Genomic DNA, 22,457 nt, shown 5'->3' with positions numbered 1-22,457 from the left:
TTCGAGTTACAAAATAATAATAATAATTTCTGTTCACACAAACATGGATTTATATAAAATATTGATTTTAGGTGTATAATAAAGTAGTATATTTCTTTTAGAATAATTTATGATAAAATTATAGTATTGTCAAAACTGCTGGGCCAATAACAGTCTCGTGCATGACGCGAGGCATAACACTTGTTTTTGCTTACACGAATACAGCTAGACACCTGAACACAATTTTTTTTGCCGTTATAATATTGGTCGTGAATTTTTAGCAATACAGAAATTATATTGTGCACGATTATAAAGATAAAATAAAACCTAAGGAAAAATTAAAATGAATCAAATATATTTCTGAATCTTTCTTTTAACTTTGTTTCATTTGGTAAATTCCTATCAATAAAAAAAGCAAAAATAAACAGTGTCTTTATTTTATATGTGCATGAATTATTTTTCACCCAACATTTACATCACTCACATGGGATGCTTCCTTTCTGTTAATGAGATGCTTAGTTCGTCCCTCCATGTTTGATTATTCCTTGAAAATGATCGATTGTATGGACGAAAGAAAAGAATAGGATGCTACTTTGCAATAATGGTGTGCGATGATTTTATTGAGGGTCATAATATGGCTTTAGATTTGATCTTGATAAGCTTTGTTGGTTATTTATGTTGGAAAATATACAAACCAAAACTTAACTTTATATGGTAAAAAAGGGGAATGTTTTTTTCTTAAAATAAAACAATTTTTAGAAATATACAAACGGAAGTCAAATAATTCATGGTTATGAATCTATAAACAGTAATGTCACATAACCTAGGCCTAACATAACCATTCTTGTATGTACTAGCATGCTTTATTTATATCAAAAAGTTGTCCCCTTTTAAGCCTTTGGTCAAAAAAAAAGTTATCCTTTAAACATCATGTGTGCAATATGTCTAGAAATGTACTGTTCCTTTATTTTAGTTTATATGCGTTAAAAGTATATGGAAATGGTATCAGAAACCATATGGTAAAACTTGTATGTCCGGAAGTCTGAGAGCCGTCTGATGTGATCAAAGCGATCCAAGAAAATCAAATTAAGATTCTTCTTACAGCGTACGTGATGAAGCGTAAGCTTTATATGATAAAACTATAGATCTATTGTTTCTGAGAATACTATTGTTCCTAAGAATACTAAAAAACTAGAATAATTATAAGTTTATTCGTTTAGTTTTAAAATTTCGAATAAACGAATTTTTTAAAAATTCATAGAGATCTACCAAAAACAAAGAAAAAATTCTCAATTTTTATTAATTAGTCAAAACAAAATAAAACCATAAGGTTAGAAGGTTATTTATATGAAAACATAAAATTATGAAAACCCTAATCCTAACTAAAATAGGAAAACTATTAAAATGAAGATAATACATTTTAGTATTTTATATTATTTCAATTTAATTTTTTATTGAATATATTTTTTTGTTTTTTTTTTTGTTTTTTTTCTTAAGTTATCCTTCCGCAATTGTCCACAACTGTTATTTAGAACCAGTTTTTTTATTTTAATAAGTCTCAAATGTTTTGAAACGATTTGTAGTATTTTTTGTGATTGTTTCAAAACGTTACCAACCGCAAAATCTGCATTTGCAGATGGTACCGGGAAAACCAGTCATACCCATAATTTTTTTTACAAAATAATTTGTGTTGATTTTAACAGCTTATCAAAATAATTATTTTCTATTATATATGTCCAATTTAATTTATCTCCATAAAAGATTCAAATTTAGAAAAAAAGCAAAAATTACGTAAATTAGTACTATTACATATTAATGTTTTCAAAATAAATTTTCATACAATAAAAAATTATAAAATTTATAGTAGTAATATATAAGCATTAACATAGGTATTTTAGAGTTATATAATATATCACACTAAATATACATAAGTTATTTATAATTTTATATAAACTAAAACTATTTAGTAATAGAAAGAAAAAAACTAAGATTAGCTTTTAGATTTATCATTTAGAATGTCTCCATCTTCCAAATCAATAGTAATCCACTTGGCCAATCATCGTTTTATGATAGTTGGAACTTGAAAATATAATGATTTTGAACATAGTTGCAACTTTAATATAGTGGGACTGGACATGGCTAGGACTTCGATTTTTCCGAATATAAAAGTCAAGAAAAAGTAATAATTTCCATATTACCTTGCGCTTGGAATTGTAGGTTGGATTTTCTACTCTTCTCAGCCATCCTTTTTTTTCTCTTCTCAGCCATCTAATATTATAAACTAGGGGTGGTGTATTCAACCGAGAGTTTTAGATAATTGGTATTAAAATGACAAATCCACTGTTACTCAATCATGAATTTTAAATGAGTACTGTTATTCAATCATGAATTTTAAAAACTCATTTAAAATTCACTGTTATTGAACTTGACATTTCGTAAAGTACTCTGAAATTCACTGTTATTGAAAATATTTTAAGTTGTGGAGTTTTAAAGTTTTGAGGTGATTTTAGGATGTTTGGGTGAAGTTTCTTAATTAAAAAAATTAAAACACAAACCCCATAGTTTTAGGTGATATTCTAGAGTAGTTTAACAAAAATCACATAAATCTCTACAACTTATTAAAATCATCTAAAACTCTATTAAAAATCAAATCACATCAAATATTAAATTGAATACACCTCCTAGGTAAAAAAACTAAAACATTCAGGGGGTGAAAAAACTAAAACATTTAGGGGTTATTGGCAAATGGATTCTCATCAACTTTGGAAATTTTTTAGATTCCAATTTATTAGTTCATTGATTTTAATAATCCATTAAAATCTTTTATTCTTCAAAAAAAAAATTATTATTGATTATCTAATTATGACTAAATCTACTGTTATTGAGAGATGAATTATCTTTTTCATAAGATTTATAAAATCTATGTGATAGAAAAATTATATAAAAAAATAATCATTCTTGCTAAATATCTTTTGCACCTTCAACCTAAATTATATGTCCAAAATTATAATTTATTTTTATATAATTATGTTTTGAATGTATAACTATATTTTATTATCTATTATTAAACAAAATAGAAAAAATTATACAGTTTTTGAATTACATGTGTTTGAATTCGATTTTTTATATATTTTCCAATTTCTGTTTTTGAACATTTCGAAATTATTATTTTCAATTATTTTTTTCAAAATTTTATTTTGAAATTTGAAATTCTTTGTGAAAGTATTTTAAAAAAAATATATTTTAAATTTTAAGTATTTATTTATTTATTAAATTCCTAAATAATATATTTTAAATTTATCAACCATATATTTAATTGAAAAAATGATATAAAATAAATACTATAAATTTATAAAATAGAAATCTAGAAAATTATGATCATTTTTAAGCCAGTGTATATATATTTTCTTAATCCACATAATTTTTAAAAATCTATCGACTTTTAAAATTTACAAATCCTATATAAATTTATCTCTCAATAATCCCCTTAGCCTCTGGAACTCGGATGGTTGTGTAAGGTTGGCTTCAACAGGTCATGCACCAGTGTCTTAAGTAGATGGTCCATTTGCAAGTGTTATTTATATTAGCTGTTGACCTTTTGTATATATTTTTTTTTTGTCATCACCTTTTGTATATATATTTTTAATAAATTTCACTTAATATATTTTTAATTTGTGTTTACTGATTTAAATTAGTATTCAAATGGGTGATAAATAATGATATCAGTAAATTAAAAGCTTCAGATGAATAAGAAACTAAATCAATCGAAAATAATACTTATCATGTATTTTTGTCATCCCGTCTTCTACTACGGCACGAAATCAGCTATCAGCATTGACATTTAAAATGAAAAGAAAAACAATTACGCAACAAAGATTAATTAAAGTTCCAAAAAATAAAATAAAGATTAATTAAGAAAATAAAGCCACGATTGAAATACAGTATGTTTTACTAAGATACTGTGTGTGGCCCGAAGGGGACAATTGGGCCAAGAACAAGGGGGTCATAAAAAGAGTTGACTGATGACTTGAACACCTCTCCCGCCTAGTAAAAGCCGTTTTAACTAATAATCTTCTTACAAACTCACACCTGTGACATGTCTCCGAGGATGTCGGAGTGGCCCGAGAGTTGACTGTTAACATTTTCCCAATTTCAATAAGCAAGACAGAAAAAGTCTCTAATTATAATATTCCGAAACGCAGAGGACGCACACAACACTGAACACAAGTCCACAAAATCGTTAAACAAAATAGGCTTGACAATACGCGTCTGAAAACACACGTTTTATAGAAATGTTCTAATGAGCTTATACATCATCATTAAAATTAAAATTGGGGTTAATTATGGGCCTACGTCTATCAAATGGAAACACGTGACATGTGTGTGGAAACATTTCTAGTACTTTATGGATGATTCGTCTATTACTTACTGTTTGGTCGTAGAGATCAAGCAGAAGAAATCATGTAATCACTAGAACTATATTAAGATTTATATATATATTACAAAGCATATCAGAAACAACAACAACAAGGAGGAAAACATCAAAAGAATAAAATACATTGCAATCATATGCAAACAAAGTGTGCAAGACAAAGACGGTAATCTGTTGTGTGGCAGCAGCTAAAGAGCTTAGCTTCTCACTTGGAAGGTGGTGGAGTAAAGAAAGGGATGGTGGGAATGCTGGTGGGAATATTAAAGGGGAAATTGTTTGGAATGCTAATTGGGAAATTAGGGATATTGATTTGTGGGAAGTTTGGGATATTAATCGGTTGTGTTGGGTTAGGAAAAGAAGGTATCTGTGTGTTTGGTAATGGTGGAAACGCTGCAGGTTGAGTAAGAGTTGGTTGAGGAAGCGAAGAAGGCATTGGTGGTGGCATTGTGGGTTTGGGAAGAGGTGGGAATGTTGTTGTAACCGGTGGTTGAGTGGCTGGTGTTGATTGGAGAAGATGGCGAGCAGATAGACCAGTGAATAAGCTAGTGAATGTCACTGCAATGACGAGAGATGATAGCCAAGAAACCATTTTGGGGACTTAGGATTTTGTGTTGTTACTTGAGAGAGGGGATGAAGGCTGTGTGTGTATTTCTAGGTTTGTTTGATGGAGTGATTATGAAGGAGTTGTGTATATTTATAGAGCAGTTATTTAACTAGGGATTGAGGTTTGATGAGAAGTAGGTGTGGGGAGGTTTGAAGGATATGATTGTTGTTGCAACTTACAAACAGTTACTTGTTCCATAAGAAAATGAGTCAGTAGAAGAAGCAACTATAACATTAGCACTTTATCTCGGTTGAGCAACCTTAATCTGCAAAATCAGCGTTTTAAAAAATCTGATTGGCATCCTGATTGGTCAACTTATTACATTATATTTTCCCATTATATAACTTTTTTGAAATATGAACTATTACAAACGGTGTTAAAAAAAAAATATTACAAACATGTGCAAACAAAGTGTGTGCGATCACAAATAGATGGTGGTGATGTGTTGTGTTGCACTTGCACACATTGGTTATTGTTAGATATAACCGGTGTTTTTAAAAGCGAACCGGTAAGCGGACCAGTGTTTATAAAATGTTTTATTTTAATTATTAATAATTTATTTTAAGTTATTCTGTAAAATTTTACATATATATAACAAATTTTGATTAAAATTGATTAAACTTAGGTATTTCACTTCATTTTTAGATCTTAAATGTCTGAATCCAATACAGATCCGAAAATTACGGGTATTTACTTGTATTTTAATTATAGACCCGAACCGATCCGGATCTGAGAAAAACTGATCTGAACTCAGACCGAAAATTTACAAGTACTTACTGGATCAAAATGTTTAGGACATAAAAAATCCGGATCTGAAAGGAACCCGTACGGATCCGACCTGAAGACCCAAACGCCCAGGCATAGTTCCAACGCTGATGCTCTAAGAGACTTAATCAGCAGTTCAGATTTACAAGTTTCATAATAATGGGCAGAGTCAGGCCTCGACATTTTACCCGGACCCAAAAACTTGAACCGAACCCACTCGAATATACATGTTTGGGTCCGGGTTCATGCTAAAATATATGTTGGATCTTTTTTTGGACCTGCGGGTCTCGGTTTGGGTCCGGGTCCTACCGAGACCCGGTCGCGTACCCGAAATACCTGCAAATTATTGTATATATTAGGTATATTTGGGTATTTGGGTATATTTTTGGTATTTAAGTTATTTTTAAAAGTTTCGGATTCAAGTTTTCAGGTATAATTTTAGGTTTCGAGTAAAATTTTAGATTTTCAGAAAATATAATTTGGATATCCGGATAAAATTTCTGGTGTTTTGGTCTGATTTTGGATAAATTTTGGATATCTTCAGTATTTTTTTTTGCAGTTCTTCGGGTATTTATAGAGTTTTCGGATAATTTTTCAGGTTTTTGGGTCCTGTTTGAGTACTTCGAATCTTTTTCTGGTCCTAAATATCTGAACCGACCATGTCTGAATATTCGAAGATTACGGCTATTTTACGGGTATTGAAATTATAAACCCAACCCGACTTGGACCCGACCCAAAAAATTATAGATACTAAATTCAAATTTTCAGGATCCGAAAGACTCGATCCTACCTGATATGAATCCGAAAGACCCGACCCGACCTAAACTGAACCCGATCCAAGGATCCGGATGCCAAATTGGGCAGCAAGGGCATATAATTTGTGCAAACAAAGTGTGAGATCACAGAGAGACCTTTTTACCCTTGTATTATATTAGATTTTTTTTAAGAAAAAAGCAGACACTTCTTCACACATTGGTTCTTGTTTCTTCAATTGACACATAATACAAACTCTTTGCATAGGTGGGATCCATAAAGCTTCCTTTTCATCAGAGAAAGAGATGACCGTCACAATTCTATTACCGGTTGTATGATCATACAAAGACGTTGGTTACATTTATGTAAATTTAGTCTAAGAAAACATAAAAACCATTGGAATAATTTAAAAAGCCAACCGGCGATGGATTATATTGGCTCATAACTCTCATTACCGTGTTAGTCTTCAGTCCGAGGACCTATTTAGACACCTTCACTATATCAAGAGTCATGAACTTTTCTCTTCCACCACCAGTTGACCTAGTTAGTCTTCAGGTGGGATCCATGAAGCTTCCTTTTCATCATAGAAAGAGATGACCGTCACAATTCTATTACCTGTTGTATGATCATACAAAAACGTTGGTTACATTTATGTAAATTTAGTCTAAGAAAACATAAAAACCACTGAAAAACTCAGACCTGAAAAGAGCCGGTCTGGACCGAACCCGAAGACCCAGACATTCTCTGAGATGATGATGCTCCGAAAGACCTAATCAGCAGCTCAGATTTAAAAGTTTCATAACAATGGACGAAATGTCAGTTGGGCAGCGAGGGCATATATATGTGCAAACAAAGTGTGAGATCACAAAGGGACCTTCTTTGCTCTTGTATTGTATTAGATTTTTTTTTCGAAAGCAGACACTTTTTCACACATTGGTTCTTGTTTCTTCAATTGTTACATAATGCAGACTCTGTGCACAGGTTGGATCCATGAAGTTTCCTTTTCATCAGAGAAAACAATTCTATTACCGGTTGTGTGATCATACAAAGACGTTGGTTACATTTATGTAAATTTAGCCTAAGAAAACATAAAAACCATTGGAATAGTTTAAAAAATCAACCGATGGTGAATTAAATTGGCTCATAACTCTCATTACCGTGTTAGTCTTCAGTCCGAAGACCTATTTAGACACCTTCACTATATCAAGAGTCATGAACCTTTCTCTCCCACCACCAGTTGACTGCCTTGTCAATCACTTATATCTTATATATACTCGATGACGCCTTCCATCGCTACCGATGCGGGATGAAGTAATAACTTTTGAGCCCATTTTATTACAAGCAAAAGTCCATTACTTTGGTAGATAGGCCCACTTATGAGAAAACTGAGGAAAGTTACAAAGCAAAGGTCAATTCTCAGTGAGTGATCACAAACGTTATTCTCAGTGTAGACTCGATAACGAAGCAAAGTTACGCAGTTTTTGATTTCAGAGCAGAGTTTGCAATCTTGTTCCCTTGATCAGTTGAATATATAGTGAAACAATCTTTGACATAACAAATTTAATTTTCAGGAGCAGGTAGAACCATTGTCTCATGTAAAGTATCAACTTATGTCTTCTGGGTGAAGAGATCTGTCTCTTGAAAAAACGCTTGTCCCTAAAAAGACTTTACTCAAAGCATAACTTATAATACTTATATAGAGGATATTAGAACTAAAGTGACATGTTTGTCAACATAAATACCAAAATAAATAAGTTTGCAATAAGTACACCGAAAAGTATTAAAACCACAACAGAGAGTTCATAATTTAAGCTGAGAGTTTGATCTTCTTGGCTGCTGGCTCATCTTCGGAAACATGAACCTCTTCTTCGTCTTCTTCCTCCTCTTCTTCGTCTTCTTCCTCCTCTTCCTCTTGATCTTCTTCTTCTTCTTCAGATCCTGTGTTTCCTCCTCCTTCAGCGGAATTTTCAGAGTTTACTTCATCTTCTCGCTCCTCCAACTCTTTCTTCTTCTTCACCTCCTCTATCACATCCATCAATTCCCTATTCACCTGTTTTATCACATACATTTTAAGTTAGCACAAGTACACAATACATTGGAACAGCCCAAATTACAAGACGAAATGATTTAGGAATTAGGACTCTAAGCTTTTGCTTTAACTGTATGATGTTATTAATGCTTTCATCATATGCTGTGTGCTACCTAAAGAATCAAATACATACAACAATCTTTCTTGAGTTTTACCAATGGACTAACTTCATCAGTTTTAGCAGCCAGTTATAATATATGTAATGATACTGCTTAGTACACAAAAGGAATGGAGGAAAGAGAGATTATGCTATTGACCTGTGGGTTCTGAAGGAAGTCAGAAATGTCATTTGGGCAGCAAGGACATTTCATGACGTTCTTCTGTGCACGTAGAGTGCGCCCACCTCTGCTTCTCTGCCTCACTTGAGTTATCCCAGCAAATTTACCAGTTAGGCATTCCTTGCAGAAGTTGTGAGCGCAAGGCGTCGTCACAGGAGAGCTCATGACTTCCCGACAGATTTGGCAACCAAATTCTGCATTAAAAAAACAGCTCAGATGTGCCCATGCAGATTAACCCTACATACGTTCTATCTATAGACACTCCACATACCTTTGAGAAATTTGTCCCTATTGTTTCCTGCCCCCTTCCTCGCCCTCTTCCTCTCTGCAGGATCCAAAGCAGCAATCGCCTTTTTGCTAGCAGGTGGAGACTTCATCCACTTCCAACGACCATCAGCTTCCTGTTAAAAGTAAATATGTATCATTTCACTGTTATAGATAATGGACCAGAAGAAGTGAATATTCAAAACACTCGCAACTGTAACCGTTGGTGTATTTTGAAATCAAGCTATGTACAAGAAAGAAGAAAAGAGAGGTTGTGCTTACATCAAAATCCCATGATGGGCTTTCCTTTCTCACAAACATCTCAGTAGCCTTCTTAAGCTCTGGAATAGAAGGCAGAGGTCGTGGACGATCACCATGCTCATCACTGCGGTATAACTCAAACGTTGAGGCATAACTAAAAAAAATACAGAAAAAGAAGGTTTGACAACAACAAAAAATTAGATCAAACCTGGTCCATGGGGCTGGTTCGTTGTCACACCTGACAAAAAGGTAACGACAAACTCTCTTGCCCTATAGAAAACACACAATAGAGTAGGTCAGAAAAAGAAAAAAACAGGATCTGCACAAAAGGTGAACAATTAAGATTCTTAGCCATAACCAAACCTGAACTCCAACTTTTCGCCAGCACTTTTCAATCCTGTAGACTCCATCGTATCTCACACTTTTCTCCGCAGGGGCATACGCAGAACGCTTCTCCTTGTGAGACCTGATAATTTGTAAGAATAAAGTAAGAAACTGAACCACTAAGACAAGGCAGAGAGAATCATCCAATATCAGAAAGTAAGGACTATCTAACCTGACAACCCTTACAGGATAGCCCATTTTGCAACTAATCCTCAGAGCTTCATTTGACTTTGTAAACTTCTGATCAAACGCCTGATCTTTGTTGGTTCTCTTGTTCCCCGTCAGATCTCTTCCTCCACTGCAATACACATTCGCAACATACTTTAACAATAGAAGAGACAAATAAACAAAAAAAAAAAGAGGACTAATAACGAAAGCAAACCTTCCAGTATAGAGAAACCACTCTCCATGATCCTCATCATCCTTGTAACCTCCAGAGAGCGCCACAGACTGAGCTCCATGACTCGACTGTCCACCAATCCCAGCAACATGCGGGAAGTGAGCTCCCCACTGCCGACACTCCTGTCTATCCTCCCAAGACTCCCCAACCAAAACGCCCTGGTTCCTCTCCGGATCATTCTCCGCCAAAATAGGCCCAAAATGATCAGACGGCACGGTCACGTATATCCTCCCACTACAAGCGTTAGCCTTCCCCGTCTTCTTAGCCCTCTCTGTAGTAAACGCCTTCTCAGGCCGGTCCATGTTTCTGATGAACTGGTAAGTTTTCGTATTCGAAACAGTAGTGGACTTGGAGACCATGGCTAGACGGATAGCCGAGACGAGGATGGAGTTGATTCTGGGATTATCCGCCACCTTCTTGGGTATCGAAGCTCGACACGTCACGCATGTTGGCTTCCTTTTGCCAACAACCCATTTCTGAAAACACTTTAGACAGAAATTGTGCCCGCACGGTGTCTGCAAATTACATTCATAAATAAATAAAAAACATCAGCTAGCATTATTTAAATAATACATCACATGAACACAAAAAAAATAAAATAAAGAGAGAAACAAAACATGCAAGCAAGCCACTCTCACGACATTAATAACAGCAACAACTAAGATTCAGACAAGAACTAAAACAACCAACACAGGAATACAAATAGATTCGATAATTAATTAATTAGACAGTATAACATAAATTAATACGATAAGACTTTAACATATAAACAGTATAATCAATAGATATACCGTAACGGGCCTCTCAGGCAAGTGGAGACATATAGAGCAGCTAACGTTCTTTCGAAGGGAAACGAGAAAGTCATCTGATGACGACTCTTCCTCTTTCTTCTCCTCTTCCTCCTCGACGGCTTTGCCGCCGCTAACCAGCTGCTGCCTCTTCTTGGCTTTCTGGGCCTCGTTCAGAGAGGCGTCGGCCTCGATCGCGCGGACCTTGGCCACCAGACTCAAGCCGCCGGGGTTTAGGCCGGAGACAGGGGCGGGATCGACGACGTCGCCGGAGCAGTCGGGGCACTCCCAAGACTGGGTGGAGGCGAGGGTGGAGGGAGGGGATCGGAGACACGCCACGTGCCAGGGAGTGACGCACGTGCCGCACGTGAGGCACTCTTCGGAGGGGATCTTGGCTTTGCAGCGCATGCATACGTCATCGGCGTCGCAGGGGAGTTGAACGTCTTCGCGATTCATTCTCTAGGTGAGTGGGTGAGTTTCGAGATCTGATGATGATGTGATGAAGGAAGCGAGAGAGAGAGAGAGAGAGAGAGAGAGAGAGAGAGAGAGATTTTAAGTAGAGAGAAAGAGGGAGGCGAAATTTGGAAAGGCGCCTTTTGAAATATTTTTGGAGCGTATTTTTCGTTTTCGAAACTAGAAATGAAAGAAGAAATAAGAATAAAAATCTCTAATTTGGATAAGATCTTAACAAATGGCAACTGTATATTCAATTTTTGTATTTTTCTTTACTCTTTTATTTTTGAATTGACTTACTCATATTTATCTCCTACTATTAGGAAAGAGAATATTAATAAAAATGTAATCTAGTAGCGTATCTCTTTTTGTATAAAAGAAAAATTATTTTCTAAATTTGATTTTATTTATGGTTTTTTTTCCTACCCATAGTCAAAGTTGAACTTATAAGATACATAACATAATGAACGAATTATCTGTAAAATAAATTTGAATGAGATTTATATATGAAATTATTATTTAAAATTTGTAAATTTTGCAGTGTGTTATCATTTCAATCAAATCGTGTATGGGGAATCGTGTTGTGTTGCATGCCATCAAATCATATTAATGAAGGAAACTAGTTTTGTGGCCCGATGTAACGTTTGGTTTGCTACTAGAATGAGAATTTTGTGTCCTGAATTACTTTTCAGTTGGTTCCTAATGGAAAAAAAAAGAGAATCATACATTGTAGACTGGAATGAATATACTAATTGCGGATCTAGCGGTATAAATGTGAATCACGTAGATGTAGCGGTTTAAAAAACGAATAGAAAACGGTTCAAAACAATATATGAATCTAAATATTATTTTAAATTAAAATTTATTTTAGCTTTATTAATTTTGTTTACCAAATATATTAATTACAAAGAAATATATACATAGTCATAGATAGCATATTCAAAATATGCATAAATATATACAACTAACATTTTAATTTAAAAAAAAACAACTAACATCTTTTTTATTTTGATTTAATAATATATGTTTTATATTAAAAATATTGATGAGTTATTACACATCTGAATCACAAGGGATTTATCAAACATTAATTGGATGAATATGTTGGTAAGTATAGTATAATGGTGAATAGAGAAAAAAAAGATGTGCGCTACAGTTTAAGATGCTTATTTTTTTTCTTAAGTTTTGTTTTATCTGTATTTAAAAAAAAATTAAAAAGGAAACCAATCGCGAGTCGCCACACGTCAGTGCAAACCGCAAATAGTTAAAGCTACCCACGTTTCACGTTGCTTAATTAAGCTCTCCTTTTTTTTTTTTTGCCGTCTGAAAAATTTTATTAAACAAAGGCAAGCCCAAAAACTGAGCCAGCCCATAATCGAAACACACATAGCCCACAGACCCGATTACATAAAACCAAAAAAGGCAAATCAGAAATGGGCCAAAAAATCCCAACTAAACCGAATCGGCGCCACCGCCAACACGCGTCCAAGATCGAAAAGCAGTCACCTACGTGTCCGTCATCACCTCTGAACGAAACACGCGTCTTCAACTTCACATCGACCCCGAGAAGACGCCGGTGAAGACTTCCAGTCGCCGGTTCCCGTCATCCATTGGATCCAATCGGAGAATCCCATCTCCGTCATCACGCCGACGAGAACCCACCTCCAACGACAATATCAGAGATATAGGGTCCCCTCAGCAAGTATCCCGGCTAAAGACCGTTGTTACCAAAACAGCGCTTCACCGGACCACATCTTTGGCATGCGGCGAATCCGCATCCAACTTCATTCACACCACCCTTTTCACCGGAGAGCCTCTTCGAAGAGAATAACGAGCTCATCCTGAAAGCGGGTCTTTGAGGAAACCAGGGAACCACCGAGAGTCGGCCGTCAGCACCAGAGAGAAAGCGATGACGCCAGAAATAGAGCCGGACGACCACCATCGATAAACGCGCCGCCGGAGTCAAAAGTCGAAAATAAAACCGAGCCGATAATATACTAAGATAAAAAGAAAACGAGATGGGGCAGACTGAAGACCAGGCCGACGGTGGCTAAGGAAGCCCACCCCGTCGGCCGGTGACGGAATTCGCGCCGGAGCTTTCTTGTCTAGAGAGAGGTCAGAGGTTTCTTGGCTGACTTTATCTACCTTCGGATTAGAAAGATTTAAGCTCTCCTTTTCTTCTTTCTTCTTTTCTTTCCTTCTTTTTCAATTAAAAAAATCATAAACAACCCATTAACAAATACCGTTAATGGTGCTCTTTCAAATAGTGGTTCTCACTGTTTGGTACTAAGAGCATTTCTAATTCATTGTTATTTTTATTTTTATAATAGTATTTAGAGGTGAAATTTCTCTATAATATAACTTTCTTTTTTTTTTATTTATAGAAGAAAAAGTAGGTGAAATTTCTCTATAATATAAATTTCTTTTTTTTATTTATAGAAGAAAAAGTAGCATTACTCGATTTTTTACTCTGTAAAATAGAGATTACTATTTAAAAAAAATACTTTGAAGTATATCTCACCTCTATTATAGAGTTCATCTATTTTAGAGGTAAGAATAGCAAAATATCCTTGTAATTATATTTCGTTTATTTTAGCTCGATAGTGTTTAACCAACTACGAGGACGATTGGTTGTGCATGTACATGCAATTGACAGCCAAAATTTAATCTAAAATTGTATATGTCAACCAATCGAGTTTTCTTTTTCTTAAACAACTCACAACAAAAATATTTCTACAAAATCAAAATATGAGCTTTATTTTCAAAGCAAAAAATAGTGATTTAGAAAGCTACAGCAAAAAAAAGTTAAAGAAAATAATTCTACACCTAAAAACATAAAACTACAACTCTTACCAATCATTCCTTATATATTGTTTTATTCCTTCAAAGCTTTTGAAGTTGTAAATAAATCATATTGGTTGAATGTTTATTATTGTTTGTTATTCCAACATTTTTCTTTTATTTGTTTATCATTTTAGTTATTATATTTAAATTATTTTTATTACTCTGAATTCACTAAATACACCCAATAAGCTGAAGAAAAATGGATCATATTTTATTTGGTTTACCTCAATACTGTTTAGCATGTGATTTATATTCATTAATTTATATATATATATATATTTGTCATATTAAATAGTTATGAAACTTTTATTTAAAAAAATAATTGGAAAGTTTGTACATCAACTATTTAAGAAAAACCCCGATAATTTCGTAGCTTATGCTAGTTTCTAGTGATCACGTAGTTACGAAAATATGTTATAATACTCTATAATTAATATAGGGATATATGAAATAGATAATGATGACAAACTTATTATTAGATCCTACCGTTTATCAGAGAGAAAGAGAGAGAAAGAAAAGAGAGAAAGAGAGTTATGTTTCTCCGGCTGACGGAAAAGCTTTTATAGCCACCGTCGGTTCGGCGTTTGTAGGTCCTTCTCCGTTCTGGTTTCTTCACTTGATGTGACATGAGGTTCTTAAATAAGAAAAAAGCGTTTTACTTTTGTTAAATCGGTTTCCGGGAGGTGGTGGCTTATTTAGCTCCGCCGTTGCCGGCTTTTCTCCCTGGAGCGTGGAGGTTCCTTCGGTTCTGCGTCGTCGGTTTCAGTGGTCTTTGACTTTGAAGACGGTTGGTGGTTTCCTTTGGCTCTACGGGAGTCGGCGTAGTCGGTTTAGGGCTTCCTGTGAGATGGAGGCGGTGGATTTAGGGTTTCCGGTTTTAATTCTCGGCTCTGGTATGGTGGTCGGAAGAGATCTCGTGTCGGTTGATGACGCTCTCCGACGGACTAAAGACGGCTCGGTGTGTGGTAGCTTCGGGATGTTAAAGATGAGATCTCGGTCTCGATCTAAATCGATTGAAGCTCTTCTTGGTAAGAAGCTACGGTGATGAAGTGGTTTACGGCGTAGACGCTTGCGTTTGGTGTAACCGGTGAAACGCTGTTCCAGCAACGGTGTCCCCGGCCGTGGCGTGGAAGCGGTGGAAAAACTTGTCGTGAAGACGATTAGAGTCTATCGGTGGAAAATTTTATTCTCCTGAGCATGGATCCATTTTGTTTATGTATCTTTTATCTAGGCTGAATGTTTGTGGACCTTCTTCTTTGTTGCATGGTTTGGGTATGGCCCTCTTAAATAAAATTCAATTTGAGTAAAGGAAAAAAAAAGATCCTACCGTTTATCATTATCATCTTCCTTATCCGAATGTGATCTTTTTTTTTCCATCAAGATTTTTATATTAGAAAAGGCCAAAGCTCAAAGAAAACAAATTACAAAGTCCGAACACATCGGGCCCAAACTTAGAAATCGAAACGGGCCTACAGCCCAACAAACTCGAAACGGGCCTACAGCCCAAAACCCTCGAAACCCTAGCGATCAGGATCCCATGGTGCGGCCGCCGCGAAGATCTGATCTGGGAGAAAGAACTGGACACGTGTTCACACCTCCACATCGAGGGACACGCGTCTCGCAGGCCGTCGCACCACCACCGCTACTCGCTACCACCGAGGAACCACACTTCGGTTCGCCGGAATCAAACCGGAGCTCACCAGCTCCAAACATCCTCACCGCAAACGCTTTGAAATCCCGGGTGGCTATGATTGGAGAGAGCATCAATTGCCGCGGCGAGATTTCATCCACCACCGTTGAAAACACATACCCACGGGAAAGCTTCGCATGCAACCTCCACTTTACCACCGGAGACTTTCCTCCGTCTCCACCGAGGCCTCGAACAACCAAGCCAAAAAACGTAAAGAAAAAAAGAAAAACAGAGACGCAAATCTAAATCCTAATAATCTAAGAGCCGAAAATCGGCGGCGTAAGACAAAGACAACTTTCACACCCCGGAGACAAGAGCCGACGACGGCGGATCTTAAAGAGCTTCCCTGTCGCGGAAACAGGAGCCGGCATCGACGGAACTGACGGAGCCTCCATCTCTCGGAAAAAGATCCGAACTAGACGCATCTCCACCGCGCCATCAAAACCCGCCACCGCATCGTTGCTCCAAAAACAGACCACCAGAGTTGATGGCTGACTAGAGTTCGGACAAAGCAGGAACCAGAAGAAATAGGAAGGAGACACCAGATAGTTGTTTTTGCTGAAGAGAAACGGACACCGGCCGACCGCCGGAATCCAAACTGGATTCACTTTCTCTCTCTTCTCTCTCTCGCGCTTCTTCATCCGAATGTGATCTTTAAGTGCATATGTTTTATTTAATATTATTTTGTCCTATAATTAGTGACACATTTTATTGTTTATCATATCTTACACGAATATCTACACAATGATAATGAATAGAAGCACATAGAACACTTACATTGAGAATATCTAGATAAAAAGTTCTAAAAATACATTTATCTATATGTATAATCACGGGATTCTAAACCTTACGAAAAACGTAATCCAAAATCTATACTACTCCCTCTGTTTCATAATAGATGAAGTTTTAGGATGTTTTGATGTTTCAAAATATATGATGTTTTCAACTTTCAATGTTACTTTTTACTTTATTAAAAACTGTGTAACCAATCATACTCAACAATGTCTTTTGTAATTGGCTAAATAGTTTTAAATTTATATTTTAATCATACTTTTTAAAATAAATAACAAATTTCTTAATAATTGTGCACAGCTTAAAACTTCAATTATTTTGGAACAGAGGGAGTATTATTTATGAAGTAATTTTGCTTATGTGTCATGCTCTCCATGATTTTAGCTAATTTTGCTTATTTGTCATGTTTTCCATAGTTTTAGGTAATTTTATTTATTTATTATATGCTTAATTTATTATAATTAATAGGTTTGCTTATTTTTAATAATTTTAATTAAACATGTGATTTAAGATAATCACAATATTATAACATCTTATTTAGTACTCCCTCTGTTTTTAAAGATCCATGTTCTAGAAAAAAAAAATTGTTTTAAAAAGATACATTTTTTACCTTTTCAATGTATTATTTAATGAAAATTTGTTAACTTCAAGAAAATTAATTGTGTTTATGGATTTTTATTGGTTAAAGATTATGGAAATTGTTATTCACAAAAATCAATGCATTTTTAATGTGATTTCTTAATATATGTGAAAAGTCTAGAATATGTATCTTTAAAAAACAGAGGGAGTATATATCATCTTATTTATAATTATTTTTGATACTATTATTTATGAAGTAATTTTGCTTATGTGTCATGCTTTCCATGATTTTAGCTAATTTTGCTTATTTGTCATGTTTTCCATAGTTTTAGGTAATTTTATTTATTTATTATATGCTTAATTTATTATAATTAATAGGTTTGCTTATTTTTAATAATTTTAATTAAACATGTGATTTAAGATAATCACAATATTATAACATCTTATTTAGTATATATCATCTTATTTATAATTATTTTTGATATCTGGTGGTTGATTCTTATTTTGATGTTTTTAAGTAAAATTTTAAGTAATTTTGCTTATTTGTCATATTTTCCAATAGTTTAGGTAATTTTGCTTATTTATCATATGCTTAATAAATATAATTAATAATTTTACTTATTTTATATTTTAATTACACATGTGGTAAATTTGCTTAGTTGTCATGTATTCCATGATTTTAGGTAATTTTGATTATTTGTCATGTTTTCCATAGTTTTAGGTAATTTTATTTATTTATTATATGCTTAATTTATTATAATTAATAGTTTTGCTTATTTTTAATAATTTTAATTAAACATGTGATTTAAGATAATCACAATATTATAACATCTTATTTAGTATATATCATCTTATTTATAATTATTTTGATATCTGCTGGTTGATTCTTATTTTGATGTTTTTAAGTAAAATTTTAAGTAATTTTGCTTATTTATCATATTTTCCAATAGTTTAGGTAATTTTGCTTATTTATCATATGCTTAATAAATATAATTAATAATTTTACTTATTTTATATTTTAATTAAACATGTGATTTAAGACAATCACAATATTAAATCATCTTATTTATGATTAATTAACTTTTGGATATATATTGGTTGATTCTCATTTTGGTGTTTTTCTGATTAAAGACTCATTTTTGGTATATGTTTCAGATTAATACTAAGGGGGGTGTATTCAACTAAGAGTTTAAAGTGATTTGTATTAAAATGACAAATCTACTGTTATTCAAACATGGATTTTAAAAAACACTTTAAAATCCAGTGTTATTGAACTTGACATTTTATAAAACACTCTGAAATCCACTATTATTGAACAAAAACTAAGTTAGTGATTTTAGAGTGCTTTAAGTGTTTTTAGAGTGTTTGAGAGGAGTTCTTTAGTTATAAAAATAAAAATACAAATCCCACTGTTTTAGATGAGATTTCAGAGTGTTTTAACAAAAATCACACCAAACCTTCTAATTCTCCTGCAATCATCTAAAAACTCATTAAAAATCAAATCACTTCAAATTTCATATTCAATACACCCCCCTAAATATTAATTGATACAAGAGATGTATATTTGGTGCATCCAAATTTTATATTGTTGGTTCATTATTTCATTATCCGTAAGTGATTAGCTGTAAAATATAATAGTTGACTCTACTTATCATAATAATAATATATAAGTGCTAACACAAGGAAAATTATCTACGATGCAGAATCTATTTTATTATTTAAACCGACTCTATTACCAACTCTATGTAAGTATATATATTATTTTGGTTTCCTGATTTAATATATTTCCCATAATTTTAGATTTAAACATAGTTTATGTTTAATTATAGTCTTAGTAAATAATTTTAGTGATTTAACTGTATCATTATCTTGAGAATAACTAAAAATATTATAACGATAGTATCATATTTAAATTTATATTATATTTACTTTAGTAATATTAAAATATCATCTATATGTTTATATTATATTTTGTTTAGTAATATTGACTCGACTCTATATATATATACATCTCACATAACATAATATAAATCATCTCTTGTAAGATAAACATTTTAGGACAATAAAAATTACTCATTGTTATAATTTTGAAAATTTGGCAAAGAATTCAAAAATCTTTATAATATTATTTACAAAGTAATTTTTTGCTATCATGATAAAATTAAAGCATTTAAAATATTTATTACCCTTAATAAATAATTAGATTAGTTAATAGTATATAATTATCCATAAATTAAAAAAAGGAATTTCATTAATAATTTGCATCATAATATTTTAAAATATATATAAATATCTGTATATAGTTTTTATGTATATATATGAATGTTTTCACGTTTTTTTATGTAATGAAGATATTATATTAAAATAAAGCACTTTATCTTATATAAAGAATAATATGTATTTAACAATTCAAAAGCATGAAAATAATTTATGCTAATGGGTTTTTGAAAATTTATTCTAATGATATTTATTATTTATAAATTTTTGAAATTTTTTAAACGTGCAAGTGCGGGCAAAACACCTAGTATAATGTATACAAATGTTACCGGTCATCATGAAGTATAGTTAGTGGCCCACTAATACGTTCCACTATTACTGAGACGTATTTCACTACAAAACCAACTTCCAAACAATTTGTTTTGTTTGTTCTGCTTTCTTAAATAGCACACTTGATTTATCAAGTGTTCAGGGTCTGACTGGTTTTTCCGATATCATTGCAAACACAGTTTTTTACGGTTGGTAATAGTTGAATATATTTCAAAATATTCATACAAATAGCTATAAATCGCTTCAAATCGCTATGAATCTTTTAAAATCAAAAGATGGTTCTAAGTAGCGTTTAGGGTTGCGGATGGTTGCAGGTGGATAAAAAATAAAAAACTAAAATTTTAAAATATTTTTAAAACTAAAAATGGAAAGATTATAAATAAAAATATATACACATTTTATATATTAATTTTAAAACAATATCATAATTTGTTTTATAAAAACTTTAAACTAACTATTCATTATGATCTTTTAAAAATTAATATACATACATATATAAAAATATACACATATATAAAACAAAACAAATATTATTTTAAAAGTTTTAATATGAATCTTCAAAAAAAATTAAAATTATAACTTTCAACTAATTAAAATTAAATAAATAAACATAATATTATTATTAATTATATTATATTAATAATTATTATACTCTACCACAATAGTATGTTTTTATATTTTTATAATGTTATAATATATTTATATTAGTAATTTATTATTAAATCATTGCAATATTTCATAGTCAACCAATCACAAATATTCCGCAAAACGCAATAATTTTCAAATTTTTTACCAGTCATACAAAATGCTACATAATGCTTGAAATCACAACCACCAGCTTCCGTAAACTCTTTTGTCCGCAAGTGCTGCATTTGAACCAGTGAGACCCTCAATGTTGATGTGGTTAACACAAGTGTTTGCTGTTTATACGTAATAGAATCGTTTGCCGTTTTTATCCCTCAAGACCCATCACTCTTTTCTCGTCTAAATTTTACAAAAAACGACAGGATGTCTAGCCAATTTTAAAAATACACATCTGACGCGTTTGATAACACGCGGGATCGTTTAACAAAAACGCAAACGCACCTAGATCTCTTCCCTCTTCTTCCTCCTTCTACCCTCTCCTCTGCAACAAAGTCAACACCCCCCCCCCCTGGTTTTCTCTCCCTCTCCGCCGCCATGAAAAGAAAAAGACAGCTTCCAAAAAGGCAGCGACGCAATCGTTGAAACAACATCACTTACTGTTTCAAAACAGAATATCTCAGATGACCGAACAACAACAAACTCAGATCTGTTTCCGACCGATCTCCTAATGGAGATACTCAAACAGCTCCCGGTCAAAACCCTAGCGAGGCTCACGTGCGTATCAAAGCTATGGGCATCCACCATCCGCCGCCAAGAATTCAAGAAGCTTTGGTCTTCAAACCAACAACCTAGTAGTAGTAATAGTACTCTCATCTTCGCCTTCAAACGTGACAAAGGCTACGGCCAAGACTGCTTCTTCTTCTCCTCTTCGCTTCAAACCCAGAACCAAGGTCAAACCTCAGCTACTTACCTTACAACATACCCTGGAGACTTGTTGTCTACTCCATCTGTCCATGGTTTGATCTGCTACGGACCTCCTTCTGACGTCACTGTATACAACCCTACCACGAGAAGATCCATCACCCTCCCCAAGATCGTTTCTCAGAGGACGTGTTTGCACCACTACTTGGGTTACGATCCCATCGACTCTGATTACAAAATGTTGTGTATGACCAGAGGGAAGCGTGAGATGGCTCAAGAGCTTCAGGTTTTGAGATTAGGAGACGAGAGTTCTTCGTGGAGGATGGTTGATGACTCCCCTCCTCCTCATTACTCTCCTGAGTCTCTTCATATTTGTATAGACGGGGTTTTATACTACGGAGTTAGTGTTGGGACAGTAGGAAGAACTACGAGTGCCGTTGGTGGTAAGGACCGTGGTGTTATGAGCTTTGATGTTCGGTCTGAGAAGTTTCGTGTTATCAGAGTACCACCGGGAAGAGCAAGAAAGTTTACGAGTATGACTAGATACGATGGGAAGCTCGCTCTTATGTACACCGTGTATGGTAAAATCGGATTATGGGTTTTAGAGGATGCTGCCAAACATGAGTGGTCCTCTACGTTTTTCGATTTGCCTAGATTATCTGGATATAATACAAAGTTTCAAGTGTTTTGTGCCATTGGTGATGATGCAGCTGGGGAGTTTGTTTTGGCACCAAGAGAATTGCATGAATCGCCGTTTTATGTTTTGTATTATGATCCCAAGAAAAAGAGGGTGAGGAAGGTGGACATTGAAGGAATTACAGAACGTGAGGAGCTTCCACTTTGGGATAAAGATTGGAAGCGTAAGACAATGTCTATCTTCCCTGGTCAGGTTGAGAATCTCATGTTTCTCTAAGAGTGTTTTTTTGCAAACAGATCTTCTTTCATGATAATTAAACTCCACTGTTATACTTTGTTTATTAATTTTGTATTTTTGAGTTTCATCTTGTTACACGTTTATAATCAGTTCGTTGTTATAGGTTTAGCTTTGG

At 33.7% G+C, this 22,457-nt stretch overlaps 3 protein-coding genes across 3 annotated transcripts; 1 reads left to right on the top strand and 2 right to left on the bottom strand.

Annotated features, from left to right (window-relative positions):
• Positions 1-4,438: 4,438 nt before the first annotated feature.
• Positions 4,439-5,090, bottom strand: LOC108809497 (extensin). Its single transcript, XM_018581635.2, has one exon. The coding sequence runs from the start codon at positions 4,998-5,000 to the stop codon at positions 4,617-4,619; it is 384 nt and encodes a 127-aa protein (XP_018437137.1). The 5' UTR covers positions 5,001-5,090; the 3' UTR covers positions 4,439-4,616.
• Positions 5,091-8,207: 3,117 nt separating this feature from the next.
• Positions 8,208-11,594, bottom strand: LOC108813843 (E3 ubiquitin-protein ligase ORTHRUS 2). Its single transcript, XM_018586516.2, has 9 exons — positions 11,001-11,594; positions 10,192-10,724; positions 9,982-10,107; positions 9,789-9,891; positions 9,634-9,695; positions 9,447-9,549; positions 9,172-9,301; positions 8,880-9,094; positions 8,208-8,583 (listed from the first exon to the last, which is right to left on the bottom strand). Exons 1-9 carry the CDS (start codon positions 11,451-11,453, stop codon positions 8,341-8,343), a joined length of 1,968 nt encoding a protein of 655 aa, XP_018442018.2. The 5' UTR covers positions 11,454-11,594; the 3' UTR covers positions 8,208-8,340.
• Positions 11,595-21,018: 9,424 nt separating this feature from the next.
• LOC108809898 (F-box protein At2g21930-like) lies at positions 21,019-22,450 on the top strand. The gene has a single exon (XM_018582034.2). The coding sequence runs from the start codon at positions 21,215-21,217 to the stop codon at positions 22,319-22,321; it is 1,107 nt and encodes a 368-aa protein (XP_018437536.1). The 5' UTR covers positions 21,019-21,214; the 3' UTR covers positions 22,322-22,450.
• The last annotated feature ends 7 nt before the right edge of the window (positions 22,451-22,457 follow it).

This window comes from Raphanus sativus, chromosome 6, assembly GCF_000801105.2.
Source record: "Raphanus sativus cultivar WK10039 chromosome 6, ASM80110v3, whole genome shotgun sequence".
Taxonomy (NCBI): domain Eukaryota; kingdom Viridiplantae; phylum Streptophyta; class Magnoliopsida; order Brassicales; family Brassicaceae; genus Raphanus; species Raphanus sativus.
Note: the sequence above shows the minus strand (reverse complement) of the source record. Positions and strands in the feature narration are given on the sequence as shown.